Raw genomic sequence first — 19,174 nt, forward strand, 5'->3', positions numbered from 1 at the left:
CAACATATACCACTGATGGATGATTTTATTGTTAATTAGACGAACCCAAAAGATCTTTCTCTATAGGATTTAAAAGCTAAACTAGATTGAAATAGAGAAATTCTGAAGCACAGGCTTGGGCTGAGCAAGGGAAGAATATATCTTGCCGTGTCGTCTGCTTGGAAACGCAGTGCTTGGTTCTGAAGTGACATTTCAAGATCGGTCCTGGGTCTGTCACCGTAAGCACGCTTTTCTGAACGGATGAGCGCAGTCAGAATGGACGGGCCCTCATGTGCCAAGGAGAAAGTGAACGAGACGGGAGCAGATGCGCGGAGCTCAGGGTGCCGGGTGGCCAGCGGGACGCTGCCCTCTGCCCAGGGGTCCTGCCACACGACCCATGCACTCACTTCTGGCTCAGGCTCAGGCTGCGAGGGTCTCCTTGCACCTGGGCAGCAGCCAGCGCTGCCTGGAAGACCCCCTCCTCTAAAAGCTTGAGTTGAGACTCAAACGGGAAGCCCAGCAGAGGGCGCTGTGGAGTAAGAAACGAGGCAACGCACACTGCACATTGGCTTAAATTCTGACAGCCAACAGGAAACCCAGCTCCGAGAACAAATGCACAAATACAGATCCGCCGCTGTGTTGTGACGGCTGCTTTCCCCCCATTCCTTGCTGCCTGTCATAGGTAGACCGCCTTACACGGGGCAGATGTAATCAAGTCCTAACCTATTGCTGAGTGGCTCACTGAAAACACAAAAAAAAAAAAACAAACAAGCGAACACTCTCAGGTGAGAAAAGCAGTGCAGAAAATTCAAGAAACTTTCTCGAGTTCATGCAACTAGCAACCGTGGTGCTGAGGGAATTCGAACACTGAGGTCTGGCCTGAGCCCCACCACCACCACCAGCATTACCATGCCACTACACAGAAATGCCAGCCTGGTGGTTACTCCCTGCAGAACAGACATGACCAGACATTCCCGAATTCCCCATAGCCCTACCATGCTCTACTGCAAGCAACTTGCTCACTTGCCGTTTCCCTGAAAGGAGGGCGCGCTCTGGGCCGCACAGCTACGCCCACTTCAATTCCCTTCGCTGGCCCCTCCGTTCTCCAAGCCCCGGTGCCGAAAGCAGTGGTTATGCGAGGCCCCATTTGTTTATTTGAGAGCGACAGACACAGAGAGAAAGACAGATAGAGGGAGAGAGAGAGAATGGGCGCGCCAGGGCTTCCAGCCTCTGCAAACGAACTCCAGACGCATGCGCCCCCTTGTGCATCTGGCTAACGTGGGACCTGGGGAACCGAGCCTCGAACCGGGGTCCTTAGGCTTCACAGGCAAGCGCTTAACCGCCAAGCCATCTCTCGAGCCCCCTTTTCTGAGTTCCCAACATGGTGTGGTGGTCAGTCTGGGGTCTGGATGACAAGACGAATGACAACAGAACCTTAGTGTTCCGCGTCCACCGTCTCCTGCATCCCTTAACCCAGCCAGCGCCTTACATTCACACAACACCCGCGCCTGCGCGGGCGCTCCACAGTGCCCTCTGCTGGCAGTTGGTTGCAACTAGCGATGCACATGGGACCAACTTGAAGGTCTCAGAAACCCAGCTGCTTATGATTCACGTCTGCTATTACAGCGCCGGAGTCTCACAGCTCCAAGGGTCAGGAAGAGAAATAACCAGCTGACTGAATCACAAACGTTGGACAAAAGAGAAGTGTGAAAATAGATGGCGGCATGGGACTAAGGACAAGAGAAAGAGAGACAATCCTCTTTGTACTTACAAATGCCCCAGGAGTCACTTGGCTGAGCCTACCCTACGGATCTGAAATCACAATCACCAAAGATCCAGACTCTCTAGAGACCCCGAGGCTGCCACAATGAAAAATTAGAAGCATCTTTTGCTTGTGTTCGCACACTCGCAGGCACGTGTGTTTTCACGCATGTGAGCACACACAGGGGAGGGGCGTGTGCGCGTGTGTGCACATGCATGTGGAGGCCAGAGCTCAATATCACAGGTCGTGGCTCATTCGCTTTCTGCCTTGCTTTGTGAGACGGTCTCTCACTGAACCCCAGAGCTCACCGACTGGCCAAACTAGCCAGCAAACGAGACATCTCCCCAGAGCTGGGATGACAGAGATGTGCTGCTATACCTGGCATATCACATGGGTGATGGGGCTCTGGACTTGGGCTTCATGCTCACACGGCAATCACTTAAACGGAGCCATCTCCCCAGCCCTGAGTGTGGCTGTGGCTGTAACGCACACAGTACACATGTGCATCCAACAGAAAAAGAGGAAAACACTGGCTATTCAATGGCTTCATCAAGAATATTGAATTAATTACAGCCATAAAAACCCTACGCAGTGCTTACAGATTTCCTAGGCTCTAAGCCCTACTCTTTATTTTGTTTTTATTATTTACTTGAGAGAAAGAGGCAGAGAGAGACAGAGCAAGAGGAATGGGTGCCCCAGAACTTCCTGCAAATAAACCCCAGACCTATGCATCACCTGGGGAATTGAACCTGGGCCCATTGGCTTTGCAGGCAGGCGCCTCAAACTGGCAAGCCATCTGTCCAGCCCTAAGCTCTGCTCTTTAAGAGTGAGAGAGTACGCTAGATTGACTCCTCCAGAAAGGGCCCATGTTATCCAAGCTGAAAATAAACATCTTTTGGCTTTAATAAGCCAGATAACAGATTCTCCTACATGGTTTTCATAACAGACAGAAAATCGTGAAAAGAAACATAAAAACGGATCATCTGGAAAATTCTTCCCTGCACACCCTTTGCAAAGGTGTTACACGTTAAGTTACTCCTTTGAACCACTCATCCAGGACGGTGTGGTTGGCTGCCTTTGCCAACACTGTGGCAGCCACGACCTCCTATTCCGATCAGCCTCCTGCAGCCAAAAAAAAAAAAGTTTCCAACAGCCAGTTCAAGGTTCTCAGCTCCTGGAAAACACAATGGAAGCAACAAAAATATAAATCCAGGAGGAGAGCTGTGGTCATCTCAGCTTTTCTGGGCTTAAACAGCCTGGTCACCCACTGTCTCTCCACTTCCCTTTCTTCACTTAAGGAAAAAGAAAAAAAAAAGTCTCAAGTCCCCACCCCATTGGAATGCTAGGCCAAGAGTCTGAGAGATGTACACACTCAACTTCTTTTTTAAAAGATTTATTTTTATTTATTAGAGACAGAAAGAGAAAAAGAGAGAGAGAGAGAATGGGCACCCAGGGTCTCTAGCCACTGCAAACAAACTCCAGATGCATGTGCCACCTTGTGCATCTGGCTTACATGGGACCTGGAGAATCAAACCTATATCCTTAGGCTTAGCAGGCAAGTGTCTTAACTGCTAAGCCATCTCCCCAGTCCCATTGTCAACATTTTGAAGGTCAGCCAGGACAGTGACAGAGAACCATACTGGGAACAATCCCCACAGTTCATGGGTGAGACAAAGTGCTGAGAAGCGACGGAGTACTCAGCATTAAGTGAGACATCTCTATCACACCCTCCAAGGCACAGGGTCCATTGCAGAAGAGGTGGCGGAAAGAATTTAAGAGCCAGGGCTGGAGAGATGGCAGAGCGGTTAAGGCATTTGCCTGAGAAGCTTAAGGACCCCAGTTCAATTCCCCAGGACCCACATAAGCCAGATGCACAAGATGGCGCATGCGTGTGGCGTTCATCTGCAGTGGCTAGAGGCCCTGGTGCACCCATTCTCTCTCTCTCTTGTCTCCCTCCCTTCCTCCTTCCCCCTATTCTCTCTCTCTGAAATAAAAAATTGTTAAAAAATACATAAGAGCCAAAGGAAGGGGAAGAGTGCTTACATACTGACTTCCAGACACTAAGTGGTTAATGGTATTCACGGCTCACAACCTACAGGAGACCTGCGTCCCAGGAGGGGAAAATGACGACGTCAAACTAGAAGAGAACCTGGTTGGAAAGAAGATGGGATTCAGTGGAGAGGGGGTCTGGGAAAAAATAAGTGGTAGGAGGGGACTAGAGTTATGGTGCATTGTTTATATGTATGGAAGTTGTCGATAAAAAGCTGAAAAAGTACAAAGAGCTGGATGAGAATCACTCCTTGCGCCAAAGCCGTGGGGGAGGGGGGCGAGGTGCCGCCCATGCCAGTCCACCCTAGAGCGCAGCTCCTGCTGGCCATCCTGGAAGCGGGCACATCAATGAATGGCAGCTCTAGCCACAGCCCGCCCACCAGTCAGCATTTTCAAATCACTCTGGCTCTCCTGACGGAGCAACTTCTACAGCAACATTTATTATTATTACTATTATTATTACCCTCACGGTCCCGAGACCACATGTCAAATTACTGATGCTCAGTATGCTGCATGGGGAGAAAAGAGAAGCTCAGGGCATCCTCACAGCAGATGCTCTTGGAAAGAATGGCCCGTAATTACCACTTGGATGGCTGAAGGGAAGTGGGTAACAAAAATCACAGTCTGTCACCCGCGGGTCCACATCACCCCAGTGGCAGATAAAGGGATTGTCTATTCCACAGCAAGCACAATGCCGGGGGACTGGGGTATTCACTTCCTTCTTGGGTTAACACCCCAACACCGGTTGATAAGAAGGGAAGACTAAGACGTATGGATCCAGACGTACGTGTTCCACATAAGTGCACGCACGTGTGCCGTGCCGGGTTCCAGACTCGCATTCCGTGTAAACAGACTGTGGCTGTGGTCAATGGCCCGTTGTCTCATTCACATTTTCCACTTGAAAAAACAACATCAGAGTGTGTGTGTGTGTGTGTGTGTGTGTGTGTGTTTCCCAGCCCGTTTGTGGCTAATGACTGATGTGACAATACTTGATTCACTCGCTGCCACAGAAAGTCTGGGCGCCTGGGCCAGCTTGCCAGGAGCCAGGGCCAAGGCTTAGGGGCTGCCACGGGGCTGCAGAGGTGTTCTGGGGCCCGCTGCCACCCCAGCTCGGTGGGGGATTGGCTGTCGCAATCTCCACAACAAACACCTCCCGCCCAACACAGTCTGCAACTCATGATTACTCATCAAGGAGGCTCTGCAGAGCTTTCATTTGGCGCTGGCCAAGGTGTCCTGTAAATAAAGCTCCGAGGAGACTGGCTTGACTCCAGCCCTAACAGACTTCCAATTAGGGTGACTCATGGCTGGACGGTTACAGGATGCACCAATTATGGTGGAATATTTAAAGGGAGCCCAGCCCCTCCCTCACAATGGTCTTTCTGTGTGTGACGCCAACGAACATAATGTACGTACTGTATAAAAATAGATGGTCTGTGGGCTATAAATATTCTGAGCAATTAGCAGAAGAAAACTAGTGAAATGCAGTATTATTCACTATGGGCAGCATTTTAGAATTTTAAGTCCAAAAGATAATTTTTATTTATTTATTTTTTTTTTTTTTTTTTAGTTTTTCCAGATAAGGTCTCGCTCTAGCCCAGGCTGACCAGGAACTAGAATTCATTATGTAAGGTTGGCCTCAAGCTCACTGTCATCCTCTGACTCCCAATTACTGTTATTAAAGACAAGTGCCACCACGCCCCAAAGATGTTCTTAAAAATATAAGTGATATATATATGTGATGTCCTTCATGGGAGCTGCATTTCAGTTTCAACGTACTCATCTGTGTTCTGTGGCACAGAAAGAAAGGCACCCCTTTAACCAGGGCTGCAGACAAACAGAACGTCTTCCGTGTCTACAAGCGACATCATAGGATTAACTGGGGAGCTACAATCCGAGGTAACAGTCTCATCTTGCTCACTTTACCACTTTTGCGGGATTTGTCCCCACAAGTGGAATAGGATGGGTAAACCAGGGCCCAATTTAAATAAGCGCTAAACTGAATTCTCACTGTGAGCGACGATTTTAGCAAACTGTATCGTTGAAGTCGGCCATGAGTCCCGGAAGTAGAAAACGCTACAACCTCACACCTTCACTTTCAAAGTCGGCATGCTCGATTGCTGCATCGTGCTGAAAGAGACACGATCCTGAGACACTGGGCCTTCCTCTCAGGTCCGACACGAGCGCCTCGTGAGCAAGCCTTCGGCGAGGGCCATGTCCCCAGCTTCAAAGACACTCCCAGGCACAGAGACACAAGCACGCAGACCAGGGGCCCGAGGACCGGCTGCCTGCGGGTCACACCGTGCGCGCATGCCGTGACTCGTGACTCGGGAACCACAGCGGCGCAGTCAGGTCCCCGGGGATCGGTGTCCCTGAGGGGGCTCTGAACAGGCTCGGTGTGCAGAAATAACGAGCCGGAGGGAGAGAGGAAACGATCGTGAAAAGCCTGCCCTTTGGATGGCATGACTGATGGGAAGGAAGGTTTCGGTGGGGCCTCCCCGTTTGTTAACACTAGCATTTGGGGAGCAGTGACCTCAGAGTCGCTCCAACCCCATACCTTGCCCTTGGCAGCCCTGGTCCCCGGGAATGGCAGGAAGAGAGAGACACGGCTCTGAGCAGAGGACTTTCTAGCCTGGCTCGCGAGAGCGGTGTTCCATTAGTACCTCCACCCCAGCCGCTCGCTCACTCTCTCCCCAAAGACCTGTCCTGTGTCCAACACTCCACCATCCCTCAAGTTTTTTAAAAGCTAAATCCCAATTCATTGACTTATTCCCATCAGTGTGTGGAAGAATAATTCCAGCTTCATTAGAGAGTGGTACGCTTGGTTTGTACAGGCCTGTCTTGAGTGATTTTTAAAATATTTTCATTTATTTGAGAGACAGAGAGAAAGCAGCAGATAGAGAGAATGGGCACACCAGGGCCTCCAGCCACTGCAAACAAACTCCAGATACATGCGCCCCCTTGTGCATCTGGCTAACATGGGTCCTGGGGAATCGAGCCTCGAACCAGGGTCCTTAGGCTTTACAGGCAGCACTTAACTGCTAAGCTGTCTCTCCAGCCCCGTTATTGAATTTTTTTTAACTTCAACAAACAGCTCGGAAGTTTATTAAAAGTAACATTAAAGGGCTGGTAAGATGGCTCAGTGGTAAAGGTGCTTGCCTGCAATGTCAAAGGACCTAGGTTGGATTTCCCAGGATTCACGTAAGCCAGATGCACACAGTGGCACATGTTTCTGGAGCTCATTTGCAGTGGATGGAGGACCTGGTATGCCCATTCATTCTCTCAGTCAATCTGCCTCTCTCTCAATTTTTTTTTTTATAAAAGTAAGATTAAAGAATGATTTGGTGATGGGTAAGTTAGAAAAATTTATCCATAACAAGAGCGAGTTTAGAAAAGGCACTGAGAGCTTGAGCATTCCCCAACAACCCTCATCCTTCTCATTCACAGTGACCTGTTCTGTCTGGAGACCACAAGGGGCCACTGCTCAACTCCACTGAGGGCACAGGAGAGGAAAGGGGGCTAAGACACAGCATGGCAGGTACTACCTCTGAAGGCCTCAAGGTCATGAGATCAAGATGGAATTTGCGGTTGGCTAGCTTTCATAGGAAACTAAGCACTACTGGGCAATTGGGAAGTACAGATGAAAGACGCTGTTATGACTTGTCTAGCCATATCGCTAATTTTAACACATGGTGTCGTTCTGCCACCAACACTTAGCATTCAGAGGATACCTCTTAGCTTTCCATATAGAAACCATTAGAATTCGAAAATTATTTTCGCTGGCTGCAGTGGCACACACCTTTAATCCCAGCACTCGGGAGGCAGAGGTAGGAGGACTGCTGTGAGTTCGAGACCACCCTGAGACTCCATAGTGAATTCCAGGTCAGCCTGAGCTAGAGTGGGACCCTTCCTAGGAAGCAACCCCCCCCCGCAAAAAAATAAAAATTTTTAAGTTATTTTCAACAGATTCACATAAAGACTCTGAGCCAGCATAACCACTTCAGCTTCACCTTTGTGTCAATGTAAAACAAGATTTGGCTGCCACACCCGGCCACGTTTTGCCCACTGGTATCGGGTGTAAGACAGGGCGGCTGCCACCCACAGCCACAGTTACCTCGTTGGAGTTAGTGTAGTTCTGAGGTAGCTGAGTTCCAGAAAATCCATGGCTGCCACTCGAATCAAATATCTGACAGGAAAGAAAGACGACAAATGAAAATGGTCCCGCAATATTCACCTGGCTTCATACTTAGGCTTTTAAAACATTTTGTAAGATCTTTGTTTCCCATTTGTATTAATATTCAGACATAAAGCATGATGCTCTGCAGAGACGTTGCTTGCTTTCTTCCCACAGGACTACCTTGCGTTCCGTTATCACATATTATTCACGTCATCTGAATCTTCCCATGTAGCCTTCATTTCTAAAGATGTGAACAGAGCTCCGAGCTGGCTTGGATACCAACCTCATAATGCTCTGACGAGCATGGAATCAATTTTGGAAGAAAATACAGCTGGGTTTTAATAGTAGTCAAGTTTGGAATGAAAGAGACTAGGACTCATTTCTTTTACATTTGTACATTTTATCTTATAAATATTGTAGAATATTAATAGTAAAAATCATTCAGTGTGGAGTATGTCCTAATTCAATTTTATTTTGCTACCACAGTATTTGGCCTCCTATCTTTTTAAAGCAAAAAAAAAAAAATGTTCAATCAAACTTACAGAGAAATCTTTGGTTGGGAATATTTAGCACATAAGCTGGAGCAAAGATAACATTACACTCGTGTGAAAGTAGCTGTTACATCTTTAAAAAATAAAGAAGCTATCTAATTATCAAGTTATCATTTAAGCACATAGGATTGCCTTGATTGATATCAGGATTGGTCTCAAAGGCTCCGCTTAAGCAGCCCAGAAGGTCCATTCAGGAGGCACAGACCCAGCATCGGCCCATGGCCCTCTACCACCAACAATCCACAAATGGTTACTCCTTACAACCCAATACGTACAAGTAGAGTGATAACTTTAAAATACGATGTGTTCTCTGGAAATTCTTCTTGTGTTCTTAAGCATACACAGATGTCATTATCCCTTTTGGGTATACCAAAGCAGACTGGGAAATTTGTGGGTTTTGCTCGGGGACAAAATTTCCTGCTAATCCTGGACTGCTGCAAACCAGCGTTGACGTTGCCCTCGACAGAGAACAAACATTTATGGTTCGCAGCAGGCTGGGAGCAGGCAGGTCAGAAATGCTGCCCTGGTCCCTCGTTCCTCTCACGCCCATAGCTCACCTGCGTCACTGAAGCTCTCTTCTCCTTCTCCTTCCCCTTTCTTGCCAGGGTGTCCAGCCCTTTCAAGGAAGAAAACAGGCCCTTCTTGCTCCTCCCTCGCTGGCTTAGGGAGAGTGTTCTCTTCCTGAGAGCAGAGTCATCTCTAGAGCACACCTAATGTGAAAAAACAGTTGAAAGAACCCTAAAGTGGGGCTGCAGAGATAGCTTAGCAGTTAAGGCGCTTATTTGCAAACCCAAAGACCCAGGTTCAATTCTCCAGGTCCCACGTAAGCCAGATGCACACGGTGCACATTCATCTGGAGCTCGTTTGCAGTGGCTAGAGGCCCTGGTATGCCCATTCTCTCTCTCTCTCTCTCTCTCTCTGTGTGTCTCAAATAGATAAATAAAAATAAATTTAAAAAAAAATTAAAAAAAACCTAAAGTGAAGTCAAGTCTCTGTTTGAGCAACACACAGATTTAACAGCTGCCTCGTAGAAGTGAGCCTGCATGCTAGAAACACGTCTGACCAGCACCCGAGGCTGCGGCATGCCTCATCTACCAAAAACACAGCCTCTAGGGAGATGTCACTTATCTGGGTATTACAGGCCACATTCCAACATCCACATGTCCCCACAGTGGGCAGGGGTCAACCAAACAATCCCTGGGCACCCCAAACTGAGCCAGTTCCATCCAGAAGCCAGGAGCGATGTCTGATTCTACTCGGGGGGGGGGGGTCTCAGCAAAACAAGGAAAGCAACCTTCACTCCATCTTTTCATTTTTTCCCCCACTGGGACCATGCCTCAAGGATGCCACCTTCCTGATGGTATGAAGGACGGATGGACGGACAGACAGACGGGAGTGTGGAGTAACTGCAGATTAGCAGCTAAGTTCCTAGAATGAGCAGCAAGCAAATTGGAAGCTCTTCCCCTTGTCCCCAGTCTCGGGAGACCCTCACCAATTACTGGGTTAATGTACAGCCGGGCTGCGGAGGGCGGGGGAGAGGTGAGCGGCTCTTCATGTCACTGGAACAGTCCCTGGGGAACTTACCAAAGCATGGAAGGAGGACACGGACAGGACGCCCAGCCTGCCGAGGGCTAGCTTGGATGGGCGGCTGGCGGCAGCAAGGAGACTCTTGGGGTTCGGTAGCTCCCCACCCTGCAAGCTGGCCAGGTAGCAGCGCATCCTGAACAGATCCATGTGCAGCTTTTCCAGATTCTGTTCCCACTGCTGGATCTTTGGAAGCAAGCAGAGAGGTGATTTCAGCCCATGACACATCTGTGCAGGTCAAGCTGAAAGCCCGAGTCCTTCTACGAACCCCCAGAAGAACGACTGCAGGTATAAGGGAGGCTCCAGGCAGCCTTCCCTGCTCACCCCCCTCTCTCTTGACCAACGAAGCACACGGAGCCGCCACACGGGGCTGTACCCTTTCAGGACACTCAAATCAAAAGGTGGCGGTGGGGGGGGGGGGGCTCCGGTACAGCGACAAACGCCAAAGTGACAAGTTCTTTGGAGAACTTCAACACTACACCATCTTCAAGACAGGATGCAAACTGAGACACAGTCGCCCCCACCCCCCGCAATAAAAAACCATTTCATATCCCTTCCTATTTACAGCTTCGGGTCCTAAACCAGATTGACTGAGCTACACACAGAGAGGCTGGGTTCGTGAAGCCAGACTTGACTGTCTTCATTCTGAGCGACTGAAAACATTGAGAAGCAGGTGGACTGTGGGGAAGAGGACGAATAGAGCTCGAAGTGCTATTTCAAGTGTCTAGGGGAATGGTCACCAGATGCACATCTGGAAAAAAAAATAGCATTAAGGTGGCTCCACAGTGTTTACACAGTAGAAATTCTTACGCATTTCTTCAAGCTGGGCGTCATGAATCAGAACAGAAACACGATCGAATTCTGGGGACCTCGCTTCTTTCTTTCAAGGATGTCATGACCATAGTGGGTTACATACATACTCCAGTCATGCGCAGATGACCAGGCTGAGGGGCATGGGTGACTTGCCAACACAGAGCTCGGAACAGAGCAGGAAGCTGAGATTCCATAGATGAGGTCTAGAGTTGTTGGACACGGGCCTCCATCAGGAATGATGGGATTTTCTTGGCAGCAACACCCTCTCCAACTTGGCCATATTGTTTAGCACCCCACACACATCCTAACCTTCCAGACAAACCATCATTGGAAAGATTTCCAACAGTGAACACTCTGTCCCCCCTTCAGCCTAGGTAGTCCACAGGCCTCCGTTAATTCTCCTCACTCATGTCTCAGGAAGGCTGGCATACAACTGTTTGCGTAAAAGAAATCCAAGCCGGGCAGAGGTAGGAGGATCGCCGTGAGTTCGAGGTCAGCCTGCGACTACAGAGTGAGTTCCGGGTCAGCCTGGACTAGAGTGAGACCCTACCTCAAAAACCGCAAAAAAAAAAGAAATCCAATGGTGGGGATAGGGGCATAGCTAAGTTGGTGGAATGCCTGCACAGTCCAAAATCGTATCTCCAGAAATGTATAAACTGCGTGTGGGGGCCTCACATGCCTACAATCCCAACACTTGACAGGTGGAGGTGGGAGAATCAGAAGTTTAAGTCCAACCTTGGCTACAAAATTTCAAAACAGACACACGCCTTTCATCTCAGCACTTGGAAGGCAGAGGTAGGAGGATCGCTGTGACTTCAAGGCCACCATGAGACTACATAGTGAATTCCAGGTCGGCCTGAGCTAGAGTGAGACCCTACCTCGAAAAGTAAAAAAAAAAAATTCAAAACCAGCCTGGGCTACATGAGACCCTGTGTCAAGACAGGGAGAGGGTGGAGAGGGGAGGGGGTCTGCACTAACCACCACAAAGCAGGAAACAGCCTCTTGCATTTACACCAAATTATGCAATTTATAACACACTTGTAAAAGTGCCATTTAACATATTTATACAACTACCCATCGGACACCACTGATAGGTAGAGAGAGTTTTATCCCCAGTGACCTACAGGATAGATTAATTTTTTCTCAGACACAGTTTGGTAATCTTCAGCAGTCCCCCCCACCTGAAATGCAGGTAGATTCATGGAAAGAACGTGGATTCAGGTATTTAAGATTGTTGATGGAGAGCTGGAGAGATGGCTTAGGTGTTAAGGCACTTGCCTGCAAAGCCAAAGGACCTAGGTTCGATTCCCCAGGACCCTCGTAAACCAGATGCACAAGGGGGCGCATGTGTCTGGAGTTGGTTTGTACTGTCTGGAGGCCCTGGTGCACCCATTCTCATTCTCTCTTTCTTCCTTACAAATAAATTTTTTTTAAAAAAAAAAGGTGGTTGACAGGAAGAAGGGACATAGAGAAGCCAACAGTCCAAAAGAGAGCTTGAAAGGATCAGGAGAACGTGTATCTTAATAATGTACATTATGATGGTAATTTTTCAATTTACTTTAGTGGAAAAACAAAAAGGGAAAAAGCGACTTTGTGTTTCAAAAATACTCTTTTTTACCCTGATAGGAGGGTCTGTGATTGGTCACGGGTTGTCCAGAGGGTTTACCAGACACTATTCTGGAGTATCCATGAGCATGTTTTGGAATGAGACTTAAATGAGTGGACTGACTAAGACAGATTCCAACCCCCAACACACACACACACACACACACACACACACACACACACACAGCTGAGTAAAATCAACCCAATTAGTGCAAGTCAAGAAAAGCTGACCATGCCAGGAATAAAGGACAAGTCTTCATGCGTGACTTCAGATGGGACGGCAGCCTTTCTCCTTACCTTATAGTCTAACATTACACTGCCTTCGTCTTCAGTCCTGAGCTCGCAAAACCATCAACCTGGACATCCGTCAGCCACCAGTTTTACACGCATACACACACACACACACACACACACACAGTGTGTCTCTAGTGGATCTGTATTTCTGGAAACCCCTGACTAATGTACCACTGATCTGTACATATCTGAGGCAAAGTAAGCTGTCATTTGGCGCATTTCATGTTTGAAGACAGTATTTGCCATGCTCTTAAAATCCTGAGTCTTTACAGTAAGAATCAGCTGCTGAGCTTAAATGATGGTTTGGGGTACGGTAACAATGATGAAACGTCTGGTTTCTCTTCCCAGACCTGAGAAGCCACAGGGAGGACACGCAGAAGATGGTCCGTGGAATCATGACAAGAAACGCGTATGGATTCAGTGGCTGTGGCTTTACAGAGTGAGGCGGCGGCAGGAGGGCTGGACCTTATGATACGTAAGACATCTGAGTGATGAACTTCTAAGGGAGTTGCCATTGTCACGTCTTCATTTTTCAGCAGCAGAGACCCATGGCCTTAGTCAGGGACACCTCACAAGCAAATCCTTCTAGGCTTCCAAAGACTCTGACATGAGCCACACACGGGGCCTGATGTGCTACCAACTATTCAAATATCACCTCAACATCAGTTCTTGGGCTCAGAAGATGGGTCAGCACACAGCAGTGCTTGAAGTCAGTTTCTGCAATCTGAATTTCTCCCAACTGGTTAACCTCACCCCGCCCCATAAGTCCCCAGGTATTCTATAGAGGAGGGAAGATGATCTACGTGTCATTCATGTGCCTTATTTGAACATTTTACACTTCAACTTTCAGTCTTGCCATTCAAATGTAACCTCACTTTACAGCAATGTTAACTAAGAAGAAAAATATTTTATACTAAGAAATACATCGGGGGGGGGGGAAGAGGTTCGAGGTAGGGTCTCACTCTAGCTCAGGTTGACCTGGAATTCACTTTGTAGTCTCAGGGCGGCCTTGAACTCAGTGATTCTCCTACCTCTGCCTCCCTAGTGCTGGGATGAAAGGCGTGCACCACCACGCCTGGCTAGAAATACATTTGTAAGTGTTAAAGGAATAAAAGCACAGTAAGTTTAACACTTCCTGGAGCTGAGGCGATGGTGTAGCGGGTAAGAGCACTTGCTACACAGGCATGAAGACCTGAGTTCAATCCCCAGCAACCACAGAAAAAGCTGGGCTTGGCCACGCATGCCTAGAACCTCAGTGCTGAGGGGACCAGAGACAGGGAGATTGCTGGGGCAAGCTGACCAGCCAGCCTAACCAAAAAACTGAAAACTTTTCATGAGTTCCAGGTTTGGCAGCCTCTGGGAAATAAGGCAGAAAAGAAAGGCAGGAGAACACCAAATATTTTCTACACACTTGTACACAGGGCGTACATTGTCTGCACACACGTGCATGCATATGCTACCTGCACAAAAAATAGTCTCTAGCTAGTACATATGTTCCTTCTCTGAAAAATGCATCATTACCATCATTAAAATGGAAACGGCACATCTGTCAGGGAGTTTCTGGAATATGTTTTCCTAACACTATCCAAAAGTAAAGGAAAACAAAGTCAAAGCTGACCTCCTTCGTCCAAATTTCTTAAGCATGAACAATTGTCCTGAAACCTTTCTTTAGTTTTAAAGACAAGTATCAGTAGTAGGGCATGAAATTAAGAACTCAACTTTAGGGCTTAGCAGTGAAGGCACTTGCCTGCAAAGCCAAAGGATCCAGGTTCAATTCCCCAGAACCCACGTAAGCCAGATGCGCAAGGGGGCACATGTGTCTGCAGTTTGTTTGCAATGGCTAGAGGCCCTGGAATGGCTATCCTCCCTCCCTCCCTCCCTCTCTCCCCCTCCTCCTCCATCCCACCTGCCTCTTTATCTCTCTCAAAATAAAGAAAAGAACTCAACTTTACAGACTGAGCTTCTATTTCTTTTAATGCACACACATACAGATGATATGGAGGGGAACTTAATCAAAAGCAGCTGACATCACCCTTCACTGTAAAAGCGGAAATAAGAGAATTCCAGGGGAAACGCCCAAGTTGAAGCACAAATTCGATGACAAGTTTCCTGTTCGTTGCAAATACAGCTATGTTCATCCAATGAGCTCAGAGCAGCTCTGCAGGGGAAAAGGTGAAGCCCAATGATAAAAGTACTAAGTGAAGCAAATGAATGAGTGATGCACTGTTTTTAGAGATGACTACCGCACTTTTGCCACACCCAACACTCCTAGGGAAAAAAATATTTTCTACTATTTAGTCATTTAACTGTGGTATTTGTTCAACTGTCCATTACTAGGTTTGGCCTAAAAGATGGTTGTCTTTCCCTGTTCGGTGCAAGAAGCTGAAAACCTCCCATTGCCCACCTGAAAACACGGACGCCTATATTCACAGAAGAAACGAACCAGCACACAGATGTCTCATGGTTGACTGGAGGCAAGAAGGACTGACCAAGGCTCAGAAACCAGCGTCTTCCTTCCTTTGAGATGAAAGTCACTCTGTTCATAACCAATGCATTTCCCACCACGTCAAGCTAGGAAACCCCAATTACGGGAACAAGTAAGTTGGGTCTGGAGAGAGAGCTCAGTCGGTCTGGGTTCAATTCCCCGGTACCCATGTAAAGCCAGATGGACAAAGCAGCACCTGTGTCTGGAGTTTATTTGCATGGGCACTACGTCCTGGAGTGCCCATGTCCATTCTCATTCATTCTCCCTCTCTCCCTCTCTCTGTGTGTGTGTGTGTGTGTGTGTGTGTGTGTGTGTGTGTTATTCTTTGCAAATAAATAAATAGAAAAAAAATGTAAAGACAACAGGGAGGGAGTTGGAGAGCTTGCTCAGCAGTTAAGGCACTTCCCTGCAAAGCCTGATGCCTTGGGTTCGATTCCCCAGTACCCATGTGACGGTAGCTACAGGAAGTGGTGCGTGCATCTGGTATTCACTTGCAGTGGCTAAAGGACCGAGAGTGCCTATATTCACTCATTCATATTCTCTGTGTGAATGTGTGTGCTTGAAAATAAATAAATAAAAACTTAAAAAGGACAACAGGTAAATCAAGGGTTCATTTCTCATGTAGGTCATGTATACACAACCATTCATCCCACAGTTTAGTTCACATTTTACCAGAGTCTCACTGAGCAGTGCCCAGAAACAAAGATCTGTAGTCAAGTCTCCACCTTGCTACTTATCAGCTGTGAGGCATCAGGAAACTCACTTTACCTAAGGGTCTATCCACTCAGCCTGCAGATGGGTACAATCTACATGTCTTTACCAGGTATCAGGAAGTCAAGTATGACCACAGCCCGAGATGTGGGATCTAATGAACCAAGGAGGGACCAGTGAGGCAGGAGGGAGGGAAAAGGACAGAAGAAGGAGGTCTAAGAACTTGAACACAGATATAGAGAGGGACAGGTGAGGACAGACTCAGAGGAGAGCTCCGTTTCCTCGCAGTGAGGAAAAGACCCCTGGACTCAGGATGAGGGGTACCTAGCTACTCCCTTACCCGGGCCACAGAGAAAGGCTGAAGGATCGCTGTGAGTTCAAGGCCAGCCTGAGACTACAGAGTGAATTCCAGGTTAGCCTGGGCTAGAGTGAGACCCTGCCTCAAAAAAGCTGGAAGCAGTGGTCAGGGAGCATACGGGCACAGCTTTGAGGAACCAGAGCCCAGCGTGTATATTGGGGGAGCCATCTGGAGAGAGGAATGGTTGTGAGGAGGCTCTGTGGGCAGGGCCGGTCATGGGGGTGCTGTGTGCACATGTAGGTGCTAGGGAGTATGGCGATGAGTGTAGCTCAGCTCAGTGACCATCACCTAGGGTACACTGCGGGCCAGGTCAGCGTGCTCGCCTTGGGGGTCAGAGAACCCTCTGTGGCCTTGGAGCACTCTCCACCCAGGAGGACGACGGTGAGCTGGGCACGTGGGTTCGCTGGGACTTGATAAAGTCAGAGCCACTGATGTTGCTGAGTGCTGGGGAATAAAGAAGATGGACCTAGAGCCTCCTGCTCAGTCATGGGAGACCTACTGGAGGAGGGATCCTGAATCGCTTCTCGAAGAATGAGGCATCAACCCTACGATGGATGGCGATGGGTGGGCCAGGCAGGCCCAACCTGAGCCGATGGGGGCAGCCTCACCCACCGAGGGCCGGCCACAGCGCCCTGGGAGCCTACCTGTATCCCTCCTCCTCAGCCCAGTCCTTAGCGGGCAGTAGCTTCTGTTGCCTGGGAAGGGCGCACGGCGAGACAGGCTCAGGAAGCCACCTGGGAGGGTGCCAAGACTGCCTAGGGGTGGTGAGGTTTTGCCTCGCTTTACTTGTTTAAAATAATAAACAGAAATGAAAATAAAGCACTAACTGGACTTAATTAACAGCGCTTCCTCCCTCGGGACTTCAAAGGCACTCGACATGTGGACACGCAGCGTGGTCTGGTCTGCATTGGCCACGCTCTAGTTGAAGTTGCATCATCCGCCCTATGAAATGGCCCCAGGGGCCTCAGGACAGGACCATAGCATGGTTTATTTTAAGGCAAGCATGTGACCCCATGGCAGTATGAAACGCAGTCACTGTTATCACGACAGAATCTGTTCATCAGGAAAGGGCGTTGACAGCTGTGAACTTCAAAGAGGCTCCATTCCAGACACTTTATCTTGCGTGATGTCATCTATACTGGACAATGTTCTGCTTTTGTCAGGACATGGGAAGAGGGGACCTGAGGTCCTCAGCATCACTGGGGGCAAGCACTACATAAGCAAAAAGTACGACATGGAGATGAGACTTTTACATACCTAGAAGCTGGAGCATTGCCCTTGAATGGGAACTTTTAATTTTTTTTTTTTTTAGGTTTTATTTAGCATATGTGTATGCATGAGATGTATGTCTGCTCAGCTCGTATAGGTGTGGGGGTGCTTGTGCACGTGTGTGCATCCAAAGGCTAGAGGTCACCATGGGGTGTCTCCCTCAATCTTATCATTTTAGGGTGGGGTCTCACACTGAACCTAGAGCTCACCAATTCCACAGACCAGCCGGCCAGCAAGGCCCAGACAGACACCTGTCTCTACCTCTTCAGCGCTGGGGTTACAAACGGATGCCGCCACGTCTGCCCCGTTTTCCATGGGTACTGGGGATCCGATCACAGGTCCTTCAGCCTGCACAGCGAGCACTTTACCCACTGAGCCTGGTCCCTAGCCCAGCTGGAAGATGTGTAAACAGAGGTCGGAGAGCAGTGCACACATGAGCGGACCCTGGCTCGTGAATACCTCTGCCTCTGTGCATCATAGCAGGTTCTCAGTCAAAGATTTCCCAAGGCAACTCCAGGCAGCTTTTCTGCTTTGCAGTACAGTTCTTGGGCTTTGGGTCCCCATGGAGGGCAAGTGACCTTCCCGTTCCCCCTCCGTGTGTGTGTGTGTGTGTGTGTGTGTGTGAATGGCTCTCTCTACAACCTTCTAGGGAATGAGTGGGGGATGGTGGGCTCAGCAGAGGTAACTCCTGTTGCTGACTCCACAGCCCTTCGGGAAAACGGTTAAATTACAACCGAGAAAAGCGATGGCTAGGTAAGGAGTACGGTCAGGCGGCTTCCTGAGGATCAGTCTCTCACTCGGAGTTCACAGAGCACGGCAAGAACACAAATGGATGCTTGCGGGAGGCCGGGGCGCAGGCGGGAAGGAGACAGGCACGGGTAGGGCAGGTATGGGGAGGAGCGCGCTCAGAAGAATCAACACACGCAGGACGCGGGAGCGCGGACATTCAGCCGCAGCACGGGGGAGACGGAGACAGGCAGAGCCTTGGGGGTTGCCGGCCAGTTAACGTAGCGTAGTTCATTACCTCCAAGGCAATGGGAGGAGACCCCGTGTCACGGGAGGTTAAGATGACATCTGAGGCCATCCTCTGCCCTCCACAGTTTGTATACACACACTCAAACACACACACAGAGTGCAGTTTTTAAAGATGTTAACGCAATGATTCTGTCAAAGAGTGGGTTATGGACCCCAAAAAGACCACAGAGCCCCGCATGGCCCAGGCCAGTGTTCCCCCACTGAGCTCTAACACCAACCTGGCTCGACTTTTTTTTTTTTCTTCTGTGGCCAGGGAAGACAGGACAAGAACTTACTATGGAACCCTGGCTGGCCTTGAATTTTATATCCTCCTACACCCGTTTCCTGACCAGGTGAGATTGTAGGCATGTTCCATCGAGCACAGCTGACCCCAATTGTTTGGCAGACCCTTGGATTTAAATGGGTATAGGTAATACAAAATCAATGTCCCTCCCAATCGGAGAGCAGAATCAATGGTGACATTATCAACATTCATTTCCAAACTATGGATAATGCAACAAAATTA

At 48.8% G+C, this 19,174-nt stretch overlaps 1 protein-coding gene across 2 annotated transcripts in view; it reads right to left on the bottom strand.

The window, feature by feature from the left end:
- Nucleotides 1-19,174, bottom strand: part of Tiam2 (TIAM Rac1 associated GEF 2) — a 115,770-nt gene that overhangs the window by 73,094 nt on the left and 23,502 nt on the right. For both annotated transcript variants that reach the window (XM_045158854.1, XM_045158853.1), the window contains exons 6-8: nt 10,100-10,285; nt 9,073-9,225; nt 7,902-7,973 (exon numbers count right to left, since the gene is read on the bottom strand). In XM_045158854.1, the coding sequence (XP_045014789.1) occupies nt 7,902-7,973; nt 9,073-9,225; nt 10,100-10,285 (411 nt within the window). The remainder of the gene's footprint in view (nt 1-7,901; nt 7,974-9,072; nt 9,226-10,099; nt 10,286-19,174) is intronic.

Source organism: Jaculus jaculus, chromosome 9 (genome assembly GCF_020740685.1).
Source record: "Jaculus jaculus isolate mJacJac1 chromosome 9, mJacJac1.mat.Y.cur, whole genome shotgun sequence".
NCBI lineage: Eukaryota > Metazoa > Chordata > Mammalia > Rodentia > Dipodidae > Jaculus > Jaculus jaculus.